The sequence below is a fragment of the Poecilia reticulata genome, linkage group LG23 (assembly GCF_000633615.1).
Source record: "Poecilia reticulata strain Guanapo linkage group LG23, Guppy_female_1.0+MT, whole genome shotgun sequence".
Lineage (NCBI taxonomy): Eukaryota > Metazoa > Chordata > Actinopteri > Cyprinodontiformes > Poeciliidae > Poecilia > Poecilia reticulata.
In genome coordinates, this window is record NC_024353.1 from 6,199,885 (window position 1) to 6,220,370 (window position 20,486).

General features: G+C 39.6%; 1 protein-coding gene across 4 annotated transcripts in view; it reads right to left on the bottom strand.

The window, feature by feature from the left end:
* The window catches only part of ptpn12 (protein tyrosine phosphatase non-receptor type 12), a 42,504-nt gene extending 24,041 nt beyond the window's left edge, over positions 1 to 18,463 (bottom strand). For all 4 annotated transcript variants that reach the window (XM_008400757.2, XM_017302896.1, XM_008400758.2 and 1 more), the window contains exons 1-2: positions 17,884 to 18,463; positions 71 to 179 (exon numbers count right to left, since the gene is read on the bottom strand). In XM_008400757.2, coding sequence (XP_008398979.1) covers positions 71 to 179; positions 17,884 to 17,985 — 211 coding nt within the window. In that variant the 5' untranslated portion in view covers positions 17,986 to 18,463. The remainder of the gene's footprint in view (positions 1 to 70; positions 180 to 17,883) is intronic.
* Positions 18,464 to 20,486: the final 2,023 nt, after the last annotated feature.

The following is a 20,486-nucleotide window of genomic DNA, read 5'->3' on the forward strand; positions in this document are numbered from 1 at the left end:
CATATATACATGAGAAAGGAAGAAGAAAATCTACATAAAGAGCTTTGTTGGAGGGTGAACCACGACTTACATGGCAGTATGTCTTTGTATCGGTTCTTCTTCACATTTTCTTCCCTCTCTCCTACGTTGGTGGGATAGATCTTCTCTGTTCGGTACTTTGTTGATAGCCGCCGCAACCGCTAAAATAAACGACACAAACAGAAGAAAAAGTAACATTAGTGGATAATAAATACTGATGCTGCTCTTACAGAAGCGATTGCACAATTCTTATACCAAGGCTCAATCATCTAACCAGAACAGTCACTCAAAGACTACGTTTGTATAAGTCACAGAAAGTCATGGTGAGGCTTTTAAGACTTAGATCGCTGTACTAGTTGTCAAGCACGATGGTGGCAACATCATGCCGAGGGGCTATTTCAGTACCAGTGCATTGCACAATGTGTCAGATGTAATTTCTGATATGAAGAGTATTCTCTCCTCAACCTGTTCGGACACATTTAATCAAATATTGACGAGGTTCTTTGGATATTTGTGTTTTCTTGAATTCTTCTAAAATGGTGCCACATTGGTAGATAAGACATATTCGCAGGTTGACCAACAGAGTTGACCATGTGGGTTTGTTAAATAATCGCATGCCAAATCCATCCTGCAGTGCCAAACGGCTTATTCTGCAGTTGAGTCTTATTTGACGATGCTTCATTGTATTTGGCACAAGAAAACAAGACATGCTGGCTTAATTAACATTTTACTAATTTAACAAACAGGGCGCAAGACAGTCGAACACAACCACAACAGACTAGGATAGACAGGACACAGAACCTCATCGTCATACTTTACTACATGTCGGTAATCTGTGCATGTGAACAACTCTGAGCACAACAGATAGAAATCTAAAACAGGAGCAACTTGTCAGTTTATCTGAATCAAAATCAGAGAACACAAGCAGCCTGCCAATATGACTGTCTTAGTCTGGTAAAACCACAGTTAGCCGGAATAAAAAGGCATTGTGCTTCATATCTGTCCTTGCAGGAATCCTGCCTGCAAACTTGCATATTAGTGTGCGTTCGTCAGCTCTGACACGGCTATTAATACCGCCACATCAAAGCTTCACAAACGCACTCCCTTTTCTCTTCGTATGACGGTGCATAAAAGTTCAGCGCAGCCTAATCCAATATACGCTGACACTGATGAAGACGCATTCGGTTAATGGGAAGGGGAACAATTACACAGTCTCTCAGCTGACGGGACGAAACTTAGCCTGACATCCGCAAACACACTGGCCGAGAACAGAGAACAATGTTTTATTATTCATGTCACACACATTTCAAAGAGCAGAGAGCTGTTATTTCTAAACGATCAAGCTCTGAACCCAGGGTTTTCTTCTGCCGTTTATAGACATCAGTCTAGTATTCATGTGCTGTGATTTGAGCTCTGTTGAAATCAAGGTGACCTCCATCAGGCATTGGGCCTGAAAGCTTTATTGGTACAAAAGAAATTTACAACCGTATTCAGCAGAGGATGACTAAAAGCAAAAGGTCAGCTTTCTGAAATTATTAATTAGATAGATTAGTGTATTATTAACTACCTGACTAATAGTGAAAATATCTGATGTTGAGAACAGAGGCAGACGAATAGAGAGAAGTAGTTTTGTAGTATTGATGGTTTTAAATGCCAAGTTATTGTAATCTTGTGGGTCGTTGCATATTTTCCTCACAGCTCACAGACACCACATTTGTACATCTTGACTAAGCGGACAACCGCAGTTCGAAGTGTTTAGCGCTTTATGGCATCATGTGACGTCTCCAAAACGCCCAAGTAAAAAGGATACACCAAATATGACAAAGACTGGGTTAGGATTGTCCCATCATCCACAGGAACCTGAAGACTGAATGCTGCTGAATCAAAAGCAAAAATAAAAGTTGACAACTCTCTTACTGTTTGGCACAGAGGGTTTGTTTCCTATTGCTTTCTTGGCCATCCTATCACTGCAGTACATGTTCACGATGATGGTTCCTCAAAACCTTTGTAAAATCCCTACAATGTAAAGGTTTCTCTCCACCTCCATCATCAGTTTCAGTCTTAATGTAGAGAAGCAACGACCATCAGTAAATGACCGCAAAGAGTGCTAAACCCCTTCAGGATATTGTGCCGTTTCCGTTATTGCTAGAGCACATATACAAGAGCCTGGTAGTGAATCATCTTAACAAGGAAGAGTGTTTACACGGTGAAGTTGGAACTGGGCTCATAATGAAGCATTGTGATATCGTCACAGACATTTTGTGTATGCTGAAAAGATTCTCGGAACCTTCTTGAACAACAGGGAGAACATTGCATTTGTATCATCAGAGACCCTTCATTTTGGGGCCATTTCTTTTTTGTTTTAGTCTAGTCTTTTCCAGTTTAAAGGGGGTCTTCAACAGAGAAGAAGATATGATACCAAACTGTTTTTGCCAACACATGGAGAAGCTGCATTTTAAAACTTCATCAGCAATTTTGGACTTAGAAAATCTGTGGTAATTCATGCCTAAAACAGGGTTTCCCCCAGTGCATTATTAGCCTGGTGGGCCACCAGGCTTTACTTGTGCCTTTGTTTATTTACTTATTTATTTAAGTCTTTTTAAAATGTTTGTATTTTTTAAGACTTTATAGTTGGTGTTCAGGTATTAATCTTCCAATTTTTCAATAACACAAAATTATCAAGTGATATTTTCACTTTTTTTTTAACTCAAAAACACGATGGATGAGTGACTGCCCTAGCACCCAACCACCAGGCTTAGCAAGTTTTCTGGGGGAAATTTTGCTAACAATTTATACATTTAGTTAGCATTTTCAGAATTTGGTACATCACTGTAAAAGTTTTAAAGAGCGCCAACTTAAAAACCTTGAGGAGTGATGGGAAAAACAACCCTGTTGAACCGAATAACCTTCATCATTCTCAGGGGTCATTTTTTATCCTCTCAGAACTTTCATTTCTTTGTGAAACATTAGGCATATCTGCATCTCGACTGTCTCTCCTCCCCTCCGTTACTCAGTGAGTCTGAGAAAGTTGGCGTGGGCGTTCAGGCTTCTGGAGCCTCGTGTGAAAAATGGCCCCACCTCTGCTTGTTGGCCCTGGCTGCAGGCTTTCCTCCTGCTACTGACGCGGACATGTACTGCGAATTTCCTGAATTTCCCCAAATCCCCAATGACCTACCTCCTGTTCCTGTTTCATTTCTCCAACTTCTGGACTAATTTAGGTTTCTCTAAAAAAAAAAAAAAAAAGTGCTTACACTGAACTGCTGAAAACTCACAACCAGTTAATACCATAAGCACAGAAGTGCCCTAAAAACATGATGATCTTTGTAAACCACAACAAAGAGACTGAGGGAGAGGAAGCAAAGGAGAAAAGGGAGTTTGAGGTACGCAGAGTGAACGTGGGCGGCAGCACAGCTGTGCGTGTGTGTTCATTTATGTCAGAGTGTGGGGTAATAGCATTACAGCTCCTCTGGCCTCATGTGAATTACATTTGCAACAGAGGCCTGCTTCTGTGCTGGGCTGCAGCCCGACAACATGCACGCACAGAAATACACAAACAGCAGAAAGAAGAAGAAGAAGAAAAAAAACCCACAAGCAGTAATGATGATAAGCAGCTTCCCTTTGTAGTAACATTTCACTCCATTTCCAGCAAAGTGGAGAAAATAACACAATTTCCTCATTACAAAAGTAAACTGGGGCACATTCTGGCACTTAAATGACGGCTCATTTTGGCTGAAGACCACAAAACGTAATCTGTGAACACAAACCAAGTCGTCTGTGTTTTACAGGCAATTTTTGAGATTATAGAACTTGGTTTCTTGACCATAGTTCAAATGACCACTTTGTACTAGGAGTGAGTAAAGAAAAAGTCAAAGTTACTCAAACCTAGGTTTAGATCGGTAAGATGTTAACAATTGTGGCCTCTGCGTTTCTTTTTTCCATCTTCATAAACTCTGTAAAGCAACAATATTTCTTCATTATCCAGCTGATATCTGGATAAGAAAGAAAACATGCTGTAATTCTTCTCCAGTCGTTGTTGAGGGTGAAAATTAACCAAACAAGAATTTTCATCCCAGCCATTAGTGCAGTACAATAAATACGAGTAAGATCTATTTCATCAGCCTGGACATAGGAGAAATATTTTCCAAGGATTTTATAAATTTCTCATGTTCACATGTTTTACACTGCAATGATACTTGAACGAACAAGAAAAACATGGCAATTTATTTCTAATTAGCGAGGTACGTGTACAACACTGAATCACCAGTGTCCTGAAGCTTCTCTCTAATTACTTCTACTTCCCTTCCTACATAATCAAATACTGACATGACCAAGCACAAGGACAGACTCGTGTAAAAGAGGAGCATGTTTATTACGAACCAACTAAGAAGGTAGAAGTGATGTTATGAAAGAAAAACATTAGGAAAATTATTACAGATACAGAGGAGAATAACTGAAAAGTTGAGGATAGTCTAAACTAAACTTTCCTTTGCAGTTTTACTTCACTCCTAGCATCTTGAGGTGTGTGTAAATATTGCTGCTATCAAGACTTTATTTTTGAACCTTCAACTCCACCAAAGGGCAACAACCAACAGGGTAGAGGAGGCAACATACTGAACTGGAACAATATTCCCCACTCTAAAATGTCATTTTTCAACAAAAGCCCCACGTACCATGATGCTGCCACAACCGTGTTTCACTGTAGTGCAAATATTAAGTACGAGTTTTCATTCTGGTCTCATCTGAACACTGTTGGGTTCACTCGACTACTTAATAGTGTCAAATTAAAGCGCACTGAATAAACATAAACTTCTGATTTAGATCATTAAAGCAGGCAATCCTGTATAGAGTTTGGACAGCGATAACAAGAAAGTTGAACTATTTTCACCTCTGGAGATGGACTGTGCCCCTGTTTCTCCACGTTTCCCCCTCCTGTTTCTGTTTCCTACTTCCTGCCAGTCAGAGAAGTCACCAGCGTGACTGACTCGGTCAGTTTCCTGTGAACTCACAGGGTGGAGCCCGCACAGGGGCCAACACCGACTTCAGAGACCCCCTTCCGGGTGTTTGTGACTCACGCATGTTAACAGAAATATTTTAGACAATGACTTGGATGACACGACTCAAGGATGCCAGAGCAGTTACTAGATGAAAGGGTCGGAGTTAAAGGAGGGAAAGACGCCAAATGTGACAACGTTATAGAAGCTGAAAGAGATTATATTGAATCTAACCTAGATTCTCTTCTCTGAATAAGCCATCATCTCTGTACTTCCCTGGCACAATAAATAATTCACACACACACACGTACACACACAGAAACGCGTTTCGTTTCTTGAACCCAGCACTGAGCGCCGATCGGCTGAAAACGTGCTCTTCCTGCAGAGGCGGTGGGGAAAAGGTTTTCGACTGTGGCCAGGAAGTGGGCTCGCTGAGCGCGGGTGGTAGAAAGCCTTTACCGACGGTCACCTTCCATGCACACAGACACACAAAAGCTAAAATAGGTCAGCCCTTACAATGCTCTCAGAAAAATCTATCTGCCACGCCGCAAAAGCATGCGGGGAAAAAGATGCCCTGCAACAGCGCAGAGACTAAAAGGGTCTGCCTCCTGCTCTTTCCAGAATCAGTCACTGGTGGTCTCTCTCTCTCTCTCTTGCTTTTTTTTTTAATTCACCTGGACAAAAGGAACGTCAATGATTTGACAAAAAGCTGCAAAGTGCATCCTGAAAAGTGAGAATGCTTAGCATGTTTCGTGTTTCAAACTGAATGGAGGACAGTGCATTAAACAGCAGAATACTGAAAAGGTTTGGCGGAGAAAGACAGATGCTTACTGGGTAACAGTGAGGTGAAGGTGTGTGATCTGTAGGGCCAAAGCCTAAAGCCATCCAATCCGAGCTAAAACAACGATACACACCAGGAATCCATTTTAAAAACAGTAATATAAGTCCATAAGTGGAATAAGTGATAATCAAAGCTGTATCTTAATTTTTTAAGTTATATTCTATGTTATATAGAAATATTTTACCCAATGTTTAAAAGACAAGGAAGGTAAGGGTAGGTACGGCATGTTAGCCGTTTTACAGAGTAAAGATTTCTAAGCCACAAGAATGTTTCGTCAGACTCTTCCTAAGGCGTCAAGTCTTTGCAATGAGATCCCAGAGAAAGAATGTTCTCAGTTTGTATGAAATGTAACTCAAAAAAGCTTTTGCTGTGCACTGCTGGTCAGCTAGGCTTCCCTTCTTCTCCGACCCTCTACCACTGGACATTTTTCCAGTTGAAAAACATTGACCGCCATGTTATGGAGACCACTGAAGCGCCTTTAATTGCTTTTATTAACGTTGTTTTGACAGCACAGTTGGCAAACCTACACATAGCCTATTTGCCAAGCTGACCTCTCAACTAAAGGCTGGTTCTAGTAAGTGTTTCCAAATCAAAATACAGTTTTTAAGGAGGTCCAGGGTTAAGACGTGCTGTTTTACGTTACAGAGGAAGTCTGACTAAAATAACCTCACTCTTGGGCAATGTCTGCCACCCTCATGCAAGAAGCTGCTGCAGAACTGGAGAGCTCCTTCAGTGACAGACTAGATGCACACAGACTGAAGAGGAAACGGTTGACCATCTCCAGCCCTGAGGAGCTTCTGTCTTATCAGTTTTAGATGTTTTCCTGCTTCAACACACCCAGATCAAATGAACGGTGTCCTGGCAGGTTTCTGCAGAATACTGAGGAGGGGAACTCGGCAACCGATTGATCTGCGTTGGAGCAGGGACACATCTGAAACATGCAGGTCACATGCTGAGGACTGACTTTGGACCCCCCTGGACTGGTGCAGGTATTCCTTCAATCGCCACTTTTGAATCAAACTCATCAAGTCTTTTGGCTTGTGAGGAAACAAATCCAAAAACATGAACCCTCCACCCTGATAACCAGCGTGAGTCAGTACTCCGGCCTTTGCTAGCTGATGATCTCTCCAAAGATAACATCAAACAGATTGCATCGGTTCCCAAACGGGTAAACACACACTCACCAGCACACACTTCATCCTGGAGCTGTCATTTCCATTTAATGACAACTGGCCAATATAGGTCAGTGGAGCACAGGCAGCATTCACACATGCACACGCGCTGGCTATAACAGCTTGTCATTCAGTGACACAAAGCAGAATTTGATTTCCTTTTATCAGCCACCAGGCTTCCCTTCCTTTCCGTCTCTCTTTCGTTTTCTTTACTCAGCCATCTGCCACAATCACTGCACACAAACGGAGTTATGCAACGGAGTGCCATGTGGCTTTTCTGGCTAATAACAGGATCTCGGACAGTTTTGTTTAACAAATTTAGCGAGTAACCGCGCAGGCGACAATCGCAAACCTCAAAGCCTGCAACTGTGACAATTGATTCAAGCTGTGGTCAGATTAGACTGAACTAATTTTGGCTGCGGGAAGCACCTACACTGAACTGAGAGCAGTCGGCTCAGCCAGCCATTTCGGCCAGGGTGCTCACTTCCTCAGAGATATGTCAAACTAGCATGTACCGTCTGTGTCCTGCTGCAAACCCAGACCGCCACAGAAAAACTACTCACTGGGCTTCCTGACTAAGAGGTTCCTCTTTACTGTCCGGAGTCAAAACAAAGCAAAGAAATAATAAATGAAGGGGAACAACGGGAAGGACGTGGAAGGGAAGGAGGCAGAAGACGTCAGATGAGCGTCTAACAGAATAGAGTAAAGATGGAGTAAAGAAAAAATTGTTATCTTGTGATTCTTTTTTTTCCTGAGCTCTGATATGACAAAAAGTTAATCCATGAGGATGATCTTCAGTTTTGCTTTGCAGATTAAAATCTCTGTGGAAAAAGTTCTGAATTATGTCCAATTTCGTAATTAAAAGTCTTGATGCGGCTGCATTTGTTAGCTTAGCAGCTTTCTAGTGCTTTCAATCTCAAAGGTGAATCAGTTCCAACGTTATGTATAGATTCTCACAATGAAAAACAGATAAAATTACTTTTTTGGGGTTAAGGCTCATATTTATTGGATAAACAAAATCCCATGTTAAGAAATGATTAATTTCCACAAACTCACCACTCATTCACTAGCTCCCTAAAGATGTACGGGAGGAGAAACAGGCCCACATCATCATGAATTAAACAAAATTGGGCACCAGATTCTTTATTTTGCATATTATTCTTCTGCTTCACACCAAACTCACGTGGAGTTAGTAGAGAAAAAAGTTCAGTCACATCTGCTCGAACGAGGCTATTCTACTTAAAGTCCTGGTAAGGTTTAGCAAACTCCACACATTCATCTTTGCAATAGGACAAGACATGCTTTTGGCCTCCTCTCAAAGAACAAGTTTCATGGTTGCCACAGAGACGTTTTCAACCCTACATTACTAATTAAAATGTTCTAGAAACTGATCTACAAATTAGAAAATGCTTGAGTTACATTTCGTAAAAGGGATTGTTAGTTAAAACAGTATATGTGCTAGTTGTTGTTTTATTATCAATGTTTCTTAACATGGGATTTATGTATTTCACTGAATAAATGAACGTGATAAAAAAGTGGACTTTTTTTTTAACGGGAGCGGCTACGACAAATGACCAGCTTGAACATGATTTAAATTAAAACGCAGCCATCGTTGTATGTCAGCAAAAAGGGTTAAGTGGTATTAGCGTGGATATAATTTCCCTCTCTGGATCCAGCCCTGCAGCAGGAAGCAGATGTGGACAAACCTCACATAATCCCAGTCATCTGGGACCGGGGGGTGGGGGGGTCATTGTGTGTTCAGTGCAACCAAGTTTGTAGTTTTTGCTTCCCAGCTCAAAGTTATTTGTGTAGAAAAACTGGCAAGATTAATTTCTCAAATCAGATTTTAAATACACCCCCCACTGTGTGTGTGTGGGTTTTTTTATTATTTAAAGGCAGCCCATTTTGAACTTAAAGTTTGCTTCCTTGCTTCACATACAGACAACACGACTCATCTATTGAACTATTTCCTTTCACATAAATCACGTTACCAGAAGACGGCATCAGTGGAAATTTCCTGTGTGTGAGCGTGTGTGGCCTCCTTATCTTGATCAATTAAGTTCTTCTGCCATGTCGGTGGGTCAGCTCGCTTTCATCCACTAAAGCCTCTCTCACACTCACACACACACACACGCACGCACACACACACACACACCAGAACTACAGAGCGGAAATACTGTGTTACGGTTTTTTTCTCGGAAGCAGCCGTCTCCGAGGCTGCGTTTTGAGTTAAGCCGTGGGAAGGGTTTGGGTGAGAACCAGGGAGACTTGTGACACCAGAAGAAATTGGGAAGTCGTGTTTCATGGTGTAGTAACATGAGGCGGGCAAACAGTAGTCGCCACACACAAACGCACTGAGGACCAGCAGCCGAGCCCTGCGGTGCGCCCCTCTGCACCCACGCACAAAAACAAGCTCATAAAAGCTCAGACGAACAAACACAGCTGGATTCTCATTTTCTGAGGGAATACAACCATCCAGGCACATTTTACCAGCCTTCCGCTGTACATACATTAAAATATGTACGTACAGCCAAAGCAGAGCTGCAAATATGCTTTCTAAACTGATAAATGCTTTTCGATTTCTAGGCTAGTTTACATAGGATGAATAAAGTCCTGAAACGCTTAGCAATTATTAACAGTCACAAATATCATATTGTTCAAATTTTATGTGATAGACCAGCAAAAAATTGTTAAGTGGAGGAGAACTGAATTTTTATTACAAATTAAAATCACAAAAATGTGGTTTGCATTTGTTTGTAGGCCCCTTTTTACTCTGATACCACTTAATAAAATGGTGGTAACAAAGGTGTTTGATATGGACTTCAAGTTTTATCACGATTTTTGGCAGAAATATTGTGATTACGATAAAAGTGAGTCATGTCATCCATCATTAAATCGAATTCATGGTGACAAAGAGAAATGTATTGCGATAAATGATAAAAAACAATAAATGCTCACCTCTTGGTGGTAATGATCTATACATCTAAATATCCATGACTTGTTATAGAAAACCTGCAGGACCGAATGGCTCAAATACCAGACATAAATATGATATAATTTCATTCCAATTCTCAATTATGAGCTACTTTGTGTAGCTCATAATTCATCCATTGTATATATATAATGTATACAATCTCCATGAAACACACTGAAGATTGTGATTGTGAAGTGATTAAAAAATCTGGGAATTTTTAGGAGGTATGAAAAATGTTTTAAACTATAATTATTTTATAGATATTCTTATTAGTTTTTTCTTTAATCATTGTCTAAAACAATCAAATCTTCAAAAAAAAAAAAAAAGCTTCATCACGTGTCTGGTTTGTGTTTCCTGAAGCTCCGAGGCTCAATTTCGGCATGCCTCAGTGATGAGTCTGAAATGAGACCACAGCATGCCGAACATCCTCCAGGTGGTAAATGACTTCACTGAGAGTAAATCCGAGCCAGTACGACTTCTTCATTTTGATCTTAAATCCTGGATTGAAAGTGCACCATATTTTCTTATCTACTCTTTCTCACAGCTGCATTAAAAAAATTGTTGCCTTCATGCTTCTATGCACTTAAAACACAAACCTGCATGACCAAGTTCATGCAAAATTAATAGACATGCAAAACCTAAAGAGAATATTATTAGCAACTGTTACCACACACGCACATAAGCTTATGTTCGACCCTTTCACGTTTCCCCTTTTCTGCATCCCATCTCGGTTTCTTCTGCCTACCAGACAGGACACTTCACAGAAGTGTGTGTGTTTGCACTTTTTCGCTTTCTTTGATGTGCTGATTTAGAGTCATCAGCATGCAGAGGTGTGGCAGGAACACACACTACTACACACACACAGGGGCTGAACTCCTAAACCCTGTCTAGACTGCATTATCGAGCTCCGCTGTAGCTACATGTGCGCTTTATGTTGGCACACTTAACAGTTGGTAAGATAATATCAAAGCTGCACAACATAAAGGTAGCAGCTCACACAGATCTGTGCTTCTTTTAGTTTCCGGCTGTACAACCCTGCTTCCTGTCTTTGCGTCAAGCTCCTTTGACTTCTTCTTGAGTGAAAATATTTGTGGCTTCACCTGCTGACTAAAACACCTACACAAGACACTTAAAGTCTTACTTAAAGTTTGGAAAATGTTCATAAAATGGAAGGCCGAGCCTAAATGATGCACGAGGTACACCTGAGAGTAAATTTGTGCAAAAAATAAAAAAATAAAACAAAAGAAAAAACCTCAACTCTCACTTGTCCCAGCGCACTCAGATGAAATCTTTTTTTAATCAATATTGCAGTTTTTTTATACCTACAGATAAGCTCAAAATGACATGAATAACAAAGACCTAATATTTATCCAAATTCAACTCAGATCAGCCGAATCACAGTGACAATCAGGTTCAACTGTGTGCAATCCAATTTGATTGTAATTACAGAATAATTAAAGCTAGTTGACTACACTATATAGAGCAAAGTGGTAAAAAAAAAAAAAGCTACTAACGAAGCTCTGCCAATTTCTATTATTAGTGCTCCTATTACCGTATTTTCAGCACTATAAGGCGCACCTAAAAACCTTCAATTTCCTCAAAAGCCGACAGTGCACCTTATTATCCGGTGCGCCTTATATATGGACGAATATTGAGCCACAACAGGTCTAGCAACTAAGGTAAGCAGCCGCCGACTTCATTTTCGCCGTAGAAGAAGAAGCGCGTGATGCATGCTGGGATAGTTGTCAGAACGCTGGTTTGTTAATAAAGTTTGACTGACCTATCTACCTACCGACCTGATAATCAGGTCGTCTGCAGGTCATTTAGCACCACGTTCTCCACAAACATGCTGTGCGCGAACGGAGAAGGGTGACCATCGTCCGGCCACGCCCCGGCCCAGTCGCGGAAGGCTCTCCTCGCTGACCGAAGTCGGACTGTTTTGTTGACATTCCGTTTAGTGCAGCTCCATCTAGTGGATGCATAACGTAACTCCAGCCTCTACTGTAGCGTCTATTCTATGCGCCTTATGATGCGGTGCGCCTTATATATGAAAAAAGTTTTAAAATAAGGCCATTCATTGAAGGTGCACCTTACAGTGCGGAAAATACGGTACTCAGCTTTAACACAAGGTGGCGCTGATGTGCCTTTAACGTTCTGTCAGCAGCTATTAATGCAATAGAAAAAGAAAAACAGTAGTAACAGTTTAGCTTTGGACTGCTATCAATCGAGATGTTTAAATATACAGAACAGATTCTTTGCATATTCAAGAACTGCACAGGATGTAGAAAAATAATAAAATAATATCACTACCAGAAAAAACTGATTGGGCACAATAATTTTCAGGGCACTCAAACTCTAAATATAAACAGCATATCTGGTCAGCTGGATTTATAACTACTCTTTATTTCTACACCAACATGTATTTTTGAGGCAGAGCTCCAAAGCTCATGGAAGATGGTGGAAAAAGAAAGAAAAGCCTCCAAAAAATACATTTGATTTAAATATTTAATCCATATCACTATTACAATTCTCAGCATTCCAAAATAAAATAAAATATTTTCCTGAAATTCTGCAGTTCTACTCTGGACGGTATGTTTATAAAATAAAATACAAGACGACAAACTCGCAACAGTATTCTTAAAAATGTGCAGATGAGGTGATTTTTGGATTAAGTGTTGGAATATTATGAAGTCTAACAGTAAAATATTTAGTAAAAACACGAAGCTTTCATTCTGTCATATGTATATAAAGCACGAAACAAAAATCTGACAAGATTTTAGTTTTTGTCCGTTTTATTCCTACGTATCGCTATATTCACATCAATGTTATCAATAACTTTCAGTTATTGTCATTATTACATTACATATTTAATTGATATTTTACTTAAAGTATTTTCAATACAGTTTTGGTTATATATTGTTTTAAAATAATATTATCTTACCGCATCCACTGACACATTCAAGGCATTTTAAAACAATAACATTTGCTAAACTTTTTGCACGCATCAGTAAGAGACTAAATGAATTGTAACTTTATCTCCCACAGTGAAGCATGGTGGCCTCTCTCTCTCAGGGCATTTTTCACAAACTCAAAACGGAGAAACTGTATGCTTTTATTTCCCCAACAACTCCTCCATGCAGAAAAACTGCAAAGGTTAAAAGTTTGCTGCATAACTTTTTCTTTTTTTTCAGTACTTTGAAGGAGGACACCCAGCTTAAAGATGAAAGGTAACCAAGACAAAATGACTGGTGGTGAGTTTGCGGTAACTGGGTTCCCCTGCGAATGTGCGGTAAGTTGGACAAGCTTTGCTAAAGTCACGTGATATTCAGGACTTTCTTATGCTCAACTGCAGTTTGCCTCAAGATTATCGTCTCCCAACAACCAACAAATTGCGGTAAGACTGCGTATTATGCTAAAGTTGAAGATTTGCACTGTTTTTGTTGTTTTGTTTCTGTCCATATTTTCTTGTTTCCTTCCTTCTCCAGTTTTTGACACTTCCTGTCTTCCTTCTTAACCCTCTTCCTTTCTACTGTCCTTTATTCCTTCTTCCCTTCCGGTCTAGTCCTAATTTTTCCCTTCTTTGATTCTGCTTTTTATTTTTTCCCTCCATTCCTTTTCTCACTTCTTCCTTCTTTCATTAGTCATTAACTTATTTATTTTATTCCTTCCTTCCTTCAGCCCTTGCTTCTTTGAATATTTCCCCTTTCCTTGCATTCTTCTTTTACTTTCCCTTTTTTTTAACTTCCTTCTTTCTTTCCTCATTCCTCGTCTCTGCCTTTCTTCTTCGTTGGTTCCATCTTGTGTTTGTTGAAAGCTTGGTATTAAAAGCATTTGGTTAGTTTATTTAAGTCTGAAACCATGAATGGCATTTGGACATATGCACACAAACTCTGTGGCGGCCTTTTGTCATTTTCACTGCTGAAATACGTGATTTAACAAAAGACAATTTAGTAAAACTTTACTAAAGATATTTTAATCTACAAGAAATCTTGAATCCTTTTCCAACATTTTGTTAGTGTTTGGTTAATTCATCTAAAAAAAATAAGAAAAGAAAAAAAGTGTCTCTTTCATCAGTTTCACTAATAGCCAATTTGAAAAGTCATGTGTTGACTGAGCAAGTTGATAACCACCTTGTGCAACGACAAGTAAGATTGCTATTGTTTGGTTTTGGGGAACTAGAACTCCACCGATGGTTAATTTTTGCAGAACCTGTGTCATGAGACCGACTCCAGGATGCAGCAGTACGTGTTTTGTTTCTTGCACAATCAGTGTTTTCAAGATAACCCGAAGCAGAGCATAAAGGTAGTACATCTTCTGCACCCAACACACCTCAATATGGATAAAAATAATTGTATCACATGTATTTTACTCAATTTATGTAGAAATCAGTGGAGCCATTAGTTCTAGAAACAACGTTTTATTTAAAAAGATGCTTCTGGCTAAATCCGCTGTCCTGAGAAGATCGAGCTCGTTTGTAGTTTCTTAATGACCAGTAGCAAAACATCTCATCATAAATATTTCTGAATTAATGCAGTCCAATAAGTACTTGGAGACATTTAGAACGAACACAATCAAAGCACATTCATGCTTTGAAATGGCCCAGTCAAAGTCTAGACCCAATTCTAACTCAGAATCTTCACAGACTGGCTGAGTTTAAGCTGTAAACAAAATTGAATGAATTTTACTCTCTATACTGGAAAATCTAGCAAAGGCATGAATGCCCGACTTAGTAGATTTGTTTTCATTTTTTTTTAAGATTTTATTTTCTTTCAACTTCAATACACCTTTACGAACATCTCCATCAAAAACAAATACCCCAAATTTTGGTATCTGGGGGGCATTTTGGTAATCTTGGTATTTATAGAGAAACTAATCCTGACATTAAAAATGAACACCACATATTTCCCCAAGGGATCGGATGCCACAACAACAATACTGAGCTGCACAAACTTGGACTGGTAGCCAAACGGGAGAGAAATATGTATCCACGCTGCTCTGTCAAATTGCTGAAAAAGCCCAGCGAACAAAGCGTATAATCTCTGACTCCTTGCCCCGCTGGAGCCTGTAATTATGCCTATAAAACACATTCTATATATAAACAACAATAGACAGTTAAAGTGGGAGTTACATCAGGGTGTTCAGTGACTCACAGCGCAGAAGGAGCACACCCCATGTGCTTGTGGCGTTAGACTTTAAAAACGCGTCCTTCACAGCAGGCTGGAGCTCGGTAAAACGGACTGTGGCCGGTCAACCTTTGCATCGCTCTAATCGGTATGCTGGCACACAGCCCACCTGCATTCAGTCAGAACAGGTTTTCTCGATTCCTGGCTGCACGAGCAAAGTCACTTTACAAAAAAAATAAACAAAAAAATTTAAAGGAACAAGATTTGCCTGAAGCTCTGTGTAAGTTGCGAAACTTCACTTGAGATAATGCGGTTACTGTAACGACAGTATAACAGGAGTCGATGCAAAAGCAAAGCGAGAAAGCTTTCCTCAGGAGAAAAGCAGTAACCTAATAGAGAACAGGAAATAAGAAGCAAAGGAAAGTTTGTAGAGAAACACAACTTCACAAACAACCTCTCCCTTGGAGAGATGCAAGAGCTTTGTTTGAAAGCAGATAGCTTAACAAGGCGTGGATAAGTGTTAAAAATGTAAATGTTTGGTATATTGGTGCTAAAATGAGAAGCAATCATTTTGCTGGAATACACAAGAGAGACTTCTGACACCGCCCAGCTCCTAACGCCAGTTTGTCTTCTTCAAAGACGAACGGTTCTTACTCCGATCGTTTTGCTGGACTCTTAATTTGCTGATAAAGTTTCACTCTGCAAGCCATGTACAAAATGTTATGAAATAGGCCAAGAAAGAATGTTGCAAGCTCCAGCAAGCAGCGTGTGCCTGAAGTAGGGAAGTAAGGAGTGTTTGTTTGCAAGTGTAGACAAATACAGGAAAAGTTTAAATGCCGAGGCTGATTAGCAGAGACGACTCGATGATTTAGAAAAAAAAAAAAAAAAAAGGATTGCTATTAAAAAAAAGTACCTATTGAATCTCTTTGTATTTCTAATCCCTCGCTACGCTTAGTCCGAATGCAAACACGCCAATTAAATGTCTTCTACCACCCATTTAAAATTAAATTCTCAAGGCCTCAAAAGTTATTATAGAAGTGTCACTCATGCCATTTCACAAGCCCAGGGAGAAGGAGAGGCCTTATTTAGAGTTCAGAGTTGCAACATCCAGAGATGCAACAAACACAAACGTATTGCCGCCAGTCTGTGGTCATCAGACAAACAGAATAAGATGTTGAAATCACCAATAAACTACTGTTTCTATTATCAGAAGGATCATCCATGCATACAAGACAAATAGCTTAATAATTAATTGGTCACTTGTCCATTTATTGAGTGGAAATAACTGTTCACTTCGCGTATCAATTTCAGCTGCGATTTGGCCGACATGAGGATCCTGCAGAAGACAGTGAGGGGAGCAGAAAGGGTGATCTGAGTATCTTGATTGTCTGTCGAGACTCTACCGTCAGACTCCTCACAGGCTCGACATGCACTTTTAGAGCTGCTGTCATCAGTAAAACCACCGGCCTGCTGATATGCGCTGAGCTTTGCCTCGGGTCGCTGAAATGCTGAACTGAAGTTGGCCAACACTCATTGTCTTTCAGCTCAGACCTCCCAAATCAGATGAATGTTTGTCTAGAAGACTAGAAAACGCAAAACACATGTACTGCAGGTCCTTCAAACTGGAGCAGTGGGTTTGAATCAAACGACGACACAGGAAGGAAATCATCCTCATCAGAATCAATCTATCAATCTTTTTTATTTCATTATATTCCACAGTAATCTATACCAAAAAATAGTCTCATTAGACTATAAATGGGTTTGATTCAATATTGCCCAATTCTTGTTACACCGACTATTTATAGAAATGCACTCATCAGGCTTTTCTTGTTACATATCGATTGTCTTTGACGTCTGACCTGCTGTTGGATACAGTTTTTATCTTGCAACTATAACAAAAAACACATGTGCTACAAGTTCTTTAATTCAAGTAAATGTAACAGAAAATTAACCAACTTCAATATCTCTATTTACGTAAATAATATGTCAGGCTCCCCCCACCCAAAAAAGTGGAAGCTGCTTGATGCATTCACAGACCAAATATGGTGGGAGTTTGAAGCTTTGATTCATTTAATGTAGAGGAGGAATGATTGCAATTTGCCTAAGATTGGAATCGGATTTATTTATTTTTTATTAAATGTATTATGTTTTTTCCATGCATATTGATCTTTTAAACTGTTGAAGATCTCAGAGAAATTCTCTCATTTTTCTGTATCCTATTAGTCACTTAATAAATGCAAGACTTAGTGGATAAATCTTAATCTATTGTACATATTTTACCTTTCTACACCAATCCAGTCACTAAGAAATTTAAAGGTACAGAAACAAATTTGCACCCAATATTCTTCTTGAATGGTTACAAATGAAGCATTGCACTGAAACCCAACAATCATGATGATCAGACAGACAGTAAAAGCCACAACAACACAGCACTTTAACCTTAGCTTAGCTGCTCCAGCAACACCTTAACATTGATAGAAAAAAACTGGCCTGGTTGTGTGTAGATTTTTTTTTTTTTACATTTCTGAAAGCAGAACTCGGTCGTTGTTTCTGAGGTTTGGGAGACAATGCAAGGCCGCCATATAAAGACTGGAAATGGGAGGAAAAGGAAGAGGGCAGTGTGGCCGCCCCTGCCTCACCTCCTGGGGGATACACGGGAACCAAGAGACGGGAAGGGGAGGTGGTGGGATATGAAGGAGGTCCTGTGTGAGATAAATACAAGATAAAGACGTCCAGGTTTGTGCTCCTGGTAATTCTGACCCACCATAAAGTCGCTGCCGAAGTTGTCCTCTGCCCTGTCTTCGTCCAATTTGCTCATGGCCTTCACCCTCTGGATAAAGTTTCTCAGGATGCCGGCTTGGTCCATCCTTCAGTCCTCTTGTAACGTTGCCTTTTCCTTTAAAAAAAATCTCCCAAACTAAGAAGGTGGGAATAATACAAAAGAGGATACAGGGAGTAGGGGTAAAAATGGGTAATAAATAAAAAATAAATAGGCTTCAAGGGTCCTCCCAGAGAGTCATCGTCGGTCCGCTACACAACACATTTTTTTATTATCGCCCCATGTTGTTCCTGCCTTCCCTTCTTTCTTCTGGACTATTTCCACAACGACAGCACTTGGTCCCGAAGAAAAGCGCCAACCGGCTCTGCAGCCCCGCAAACAAGTTCCTAAACGTTGCGTGGTGTCAACCGTAATGACTTGGCGGTACAAGAAACGAAAAATAAAGCAAAACAGGACCCAAAAATTAGAACCACCCCGGTCCGGTCAGTATTTCCACCCCTCCCTGTCTACCTCGATTGCCACATTCACACACTGCTGCCGCTGCTGCTTGCTATTCCGCTACTGGGGGGAACATCCGGACAGGGCACAGCCAACAGGACGTAGACCCGCCTCTGAAAGGAAAGGTCCGCCTCTGATTGGTTATAGAAAACACAACGTTGGAATCCCATTGGACAAAATGGATGCTGCTCTACTAAATAAGTGCGTGTGATTGGAGAGAAGACATGTCCGTTGTTTTAGCACGTATTTGTGTTGGCGCTTACAGAAAATAATGTGACAAATAAATAAAAATAAATATATGCTAAAGAAAATATGCAATACATTTTACATTTACAGTATTTTTAGACATATTTATTTGAGTATATTGTTAAAGTACTTTATTCATTGCACAACTTGAATGAATAAAATAAAAAAATTAAAAAATGAAAGATGAAACAGCAAAAATGCAAATAATTAATTGTGCTTCAAAACGTATTTAATTAAATATACTGCCAGTGTTTTATCGAGTAAAACTTAGATAAAATGGAACAAACCACCACAGATCCAAAACATCAGGGGTCATACACTTTAACATAAAATAAACTAATAGATAACTGGTCAAGAAGCAAAAATATTTAGAAATACTTATTGATACAGAATTAAATATTTTTTAATATACTGCCATTTTGGTGATATCCTCAGTGATAGTAATTGACAGCTCAAACTATACACCAGTAAATAAATGATGAAGTAACATAAAAACCATCTGCAAAGCACCACAACTATTCATGTTGTTTTTCAGCAAAAAAACAAAAACATACCTAAGTTTTGGGGAGAACAAATATATTTATCATTTTGAACTGGAAGGGAAATAAATAACTAAATGGTCCTTATACATTTGTACAAATAAAAATCTGAGATGAAGAATATTTACACTCTGTTCCCTTTACTCGAACACGATCGTTCAACTTAATATGTAATATTGGAAAATGGAAGAAAAAAAAAAACTGCCCATTTAATAAGACGTGGCTGTCCACTTAAACTAACAAGTGAAGCAATGAGGTCATTAATCAAAGAAGCAGCCCGGAGGCCCATTGTAAATCTGGAGGAACTCCAACAATCCACGACTCATGTAAGACAAGACAACTGTTGGCTGGCCACTGTACACACATTTCTGTGGAGAAATCCTGTTTGGCACAAGAAACGTAGGGAACGAAGCACACATGTGGAAAAGTCGATCTGGTCAGATGCGAACAAATCACAGTAATTTGGATTTGGATGAAGATAAATACATGAAATGCACAGTTTGTCAATATCCAGACCTAAGTAAAATCTAAAAACAGCGGCAAGACTTCAAGAAAAATGGTTTTCTCTGAATCTCTCCACCCAGTCTGACTGAGGTAGAGCTAATTGGTGCAGAAAAACTTTTTAAAAGTTCCCAACGGAAAATAGATTCTCATGCTTGTAAAACCATATGTTTAGGGCTGCAAATTTGAGATTTACAACTACATGATTTACAATAAAGAGAAGCACATAATACTCCATAATGTTGCCATTACAAAGGACTTCAATAGACTCTGATGCCGCAGGAATTGTCCTCTGGTAAACACACACACACAGACACACCAAAACAAGGAATCAAGCTACTTTGTTTTCCTTTAGTTCTAGCAGCAACGGCATACAAAACCATCCTTTCACTGCGACTGAGTGCGAAACAGAGAAGGGACGCTGCTGCTGTGCCAGCAAACGTATTGCTCACACAAGCTGCTTTTTGTTGCTCTTGTCTTCCAACTTATTTGCTTGTTATTTCCGTACATATTCGGTCTTTGCTTTTTTTTTTTTTTCTTTTTCTCCCACTTCTGCTTCTGCTCTGTCCTCATTAGGCCTCTTCAGCAACAGACTGATCCAGCTCAGAGAATTTAAATGTACCTCTGCTCCCAGTACTTTTTTTTTTTTTTCTTTTTAGAAAATGAACTTTTCTGGTGAAAAACAAACAATGCAAAAGCAGTTTTTATTTCGCAATATGTGTGCATCTCATGGATGACGAAAAAAGCAAAAATGAAAATTTTATGACTTAATCTTTTTCCAATATCTCTAAATCGTCCAAAGTC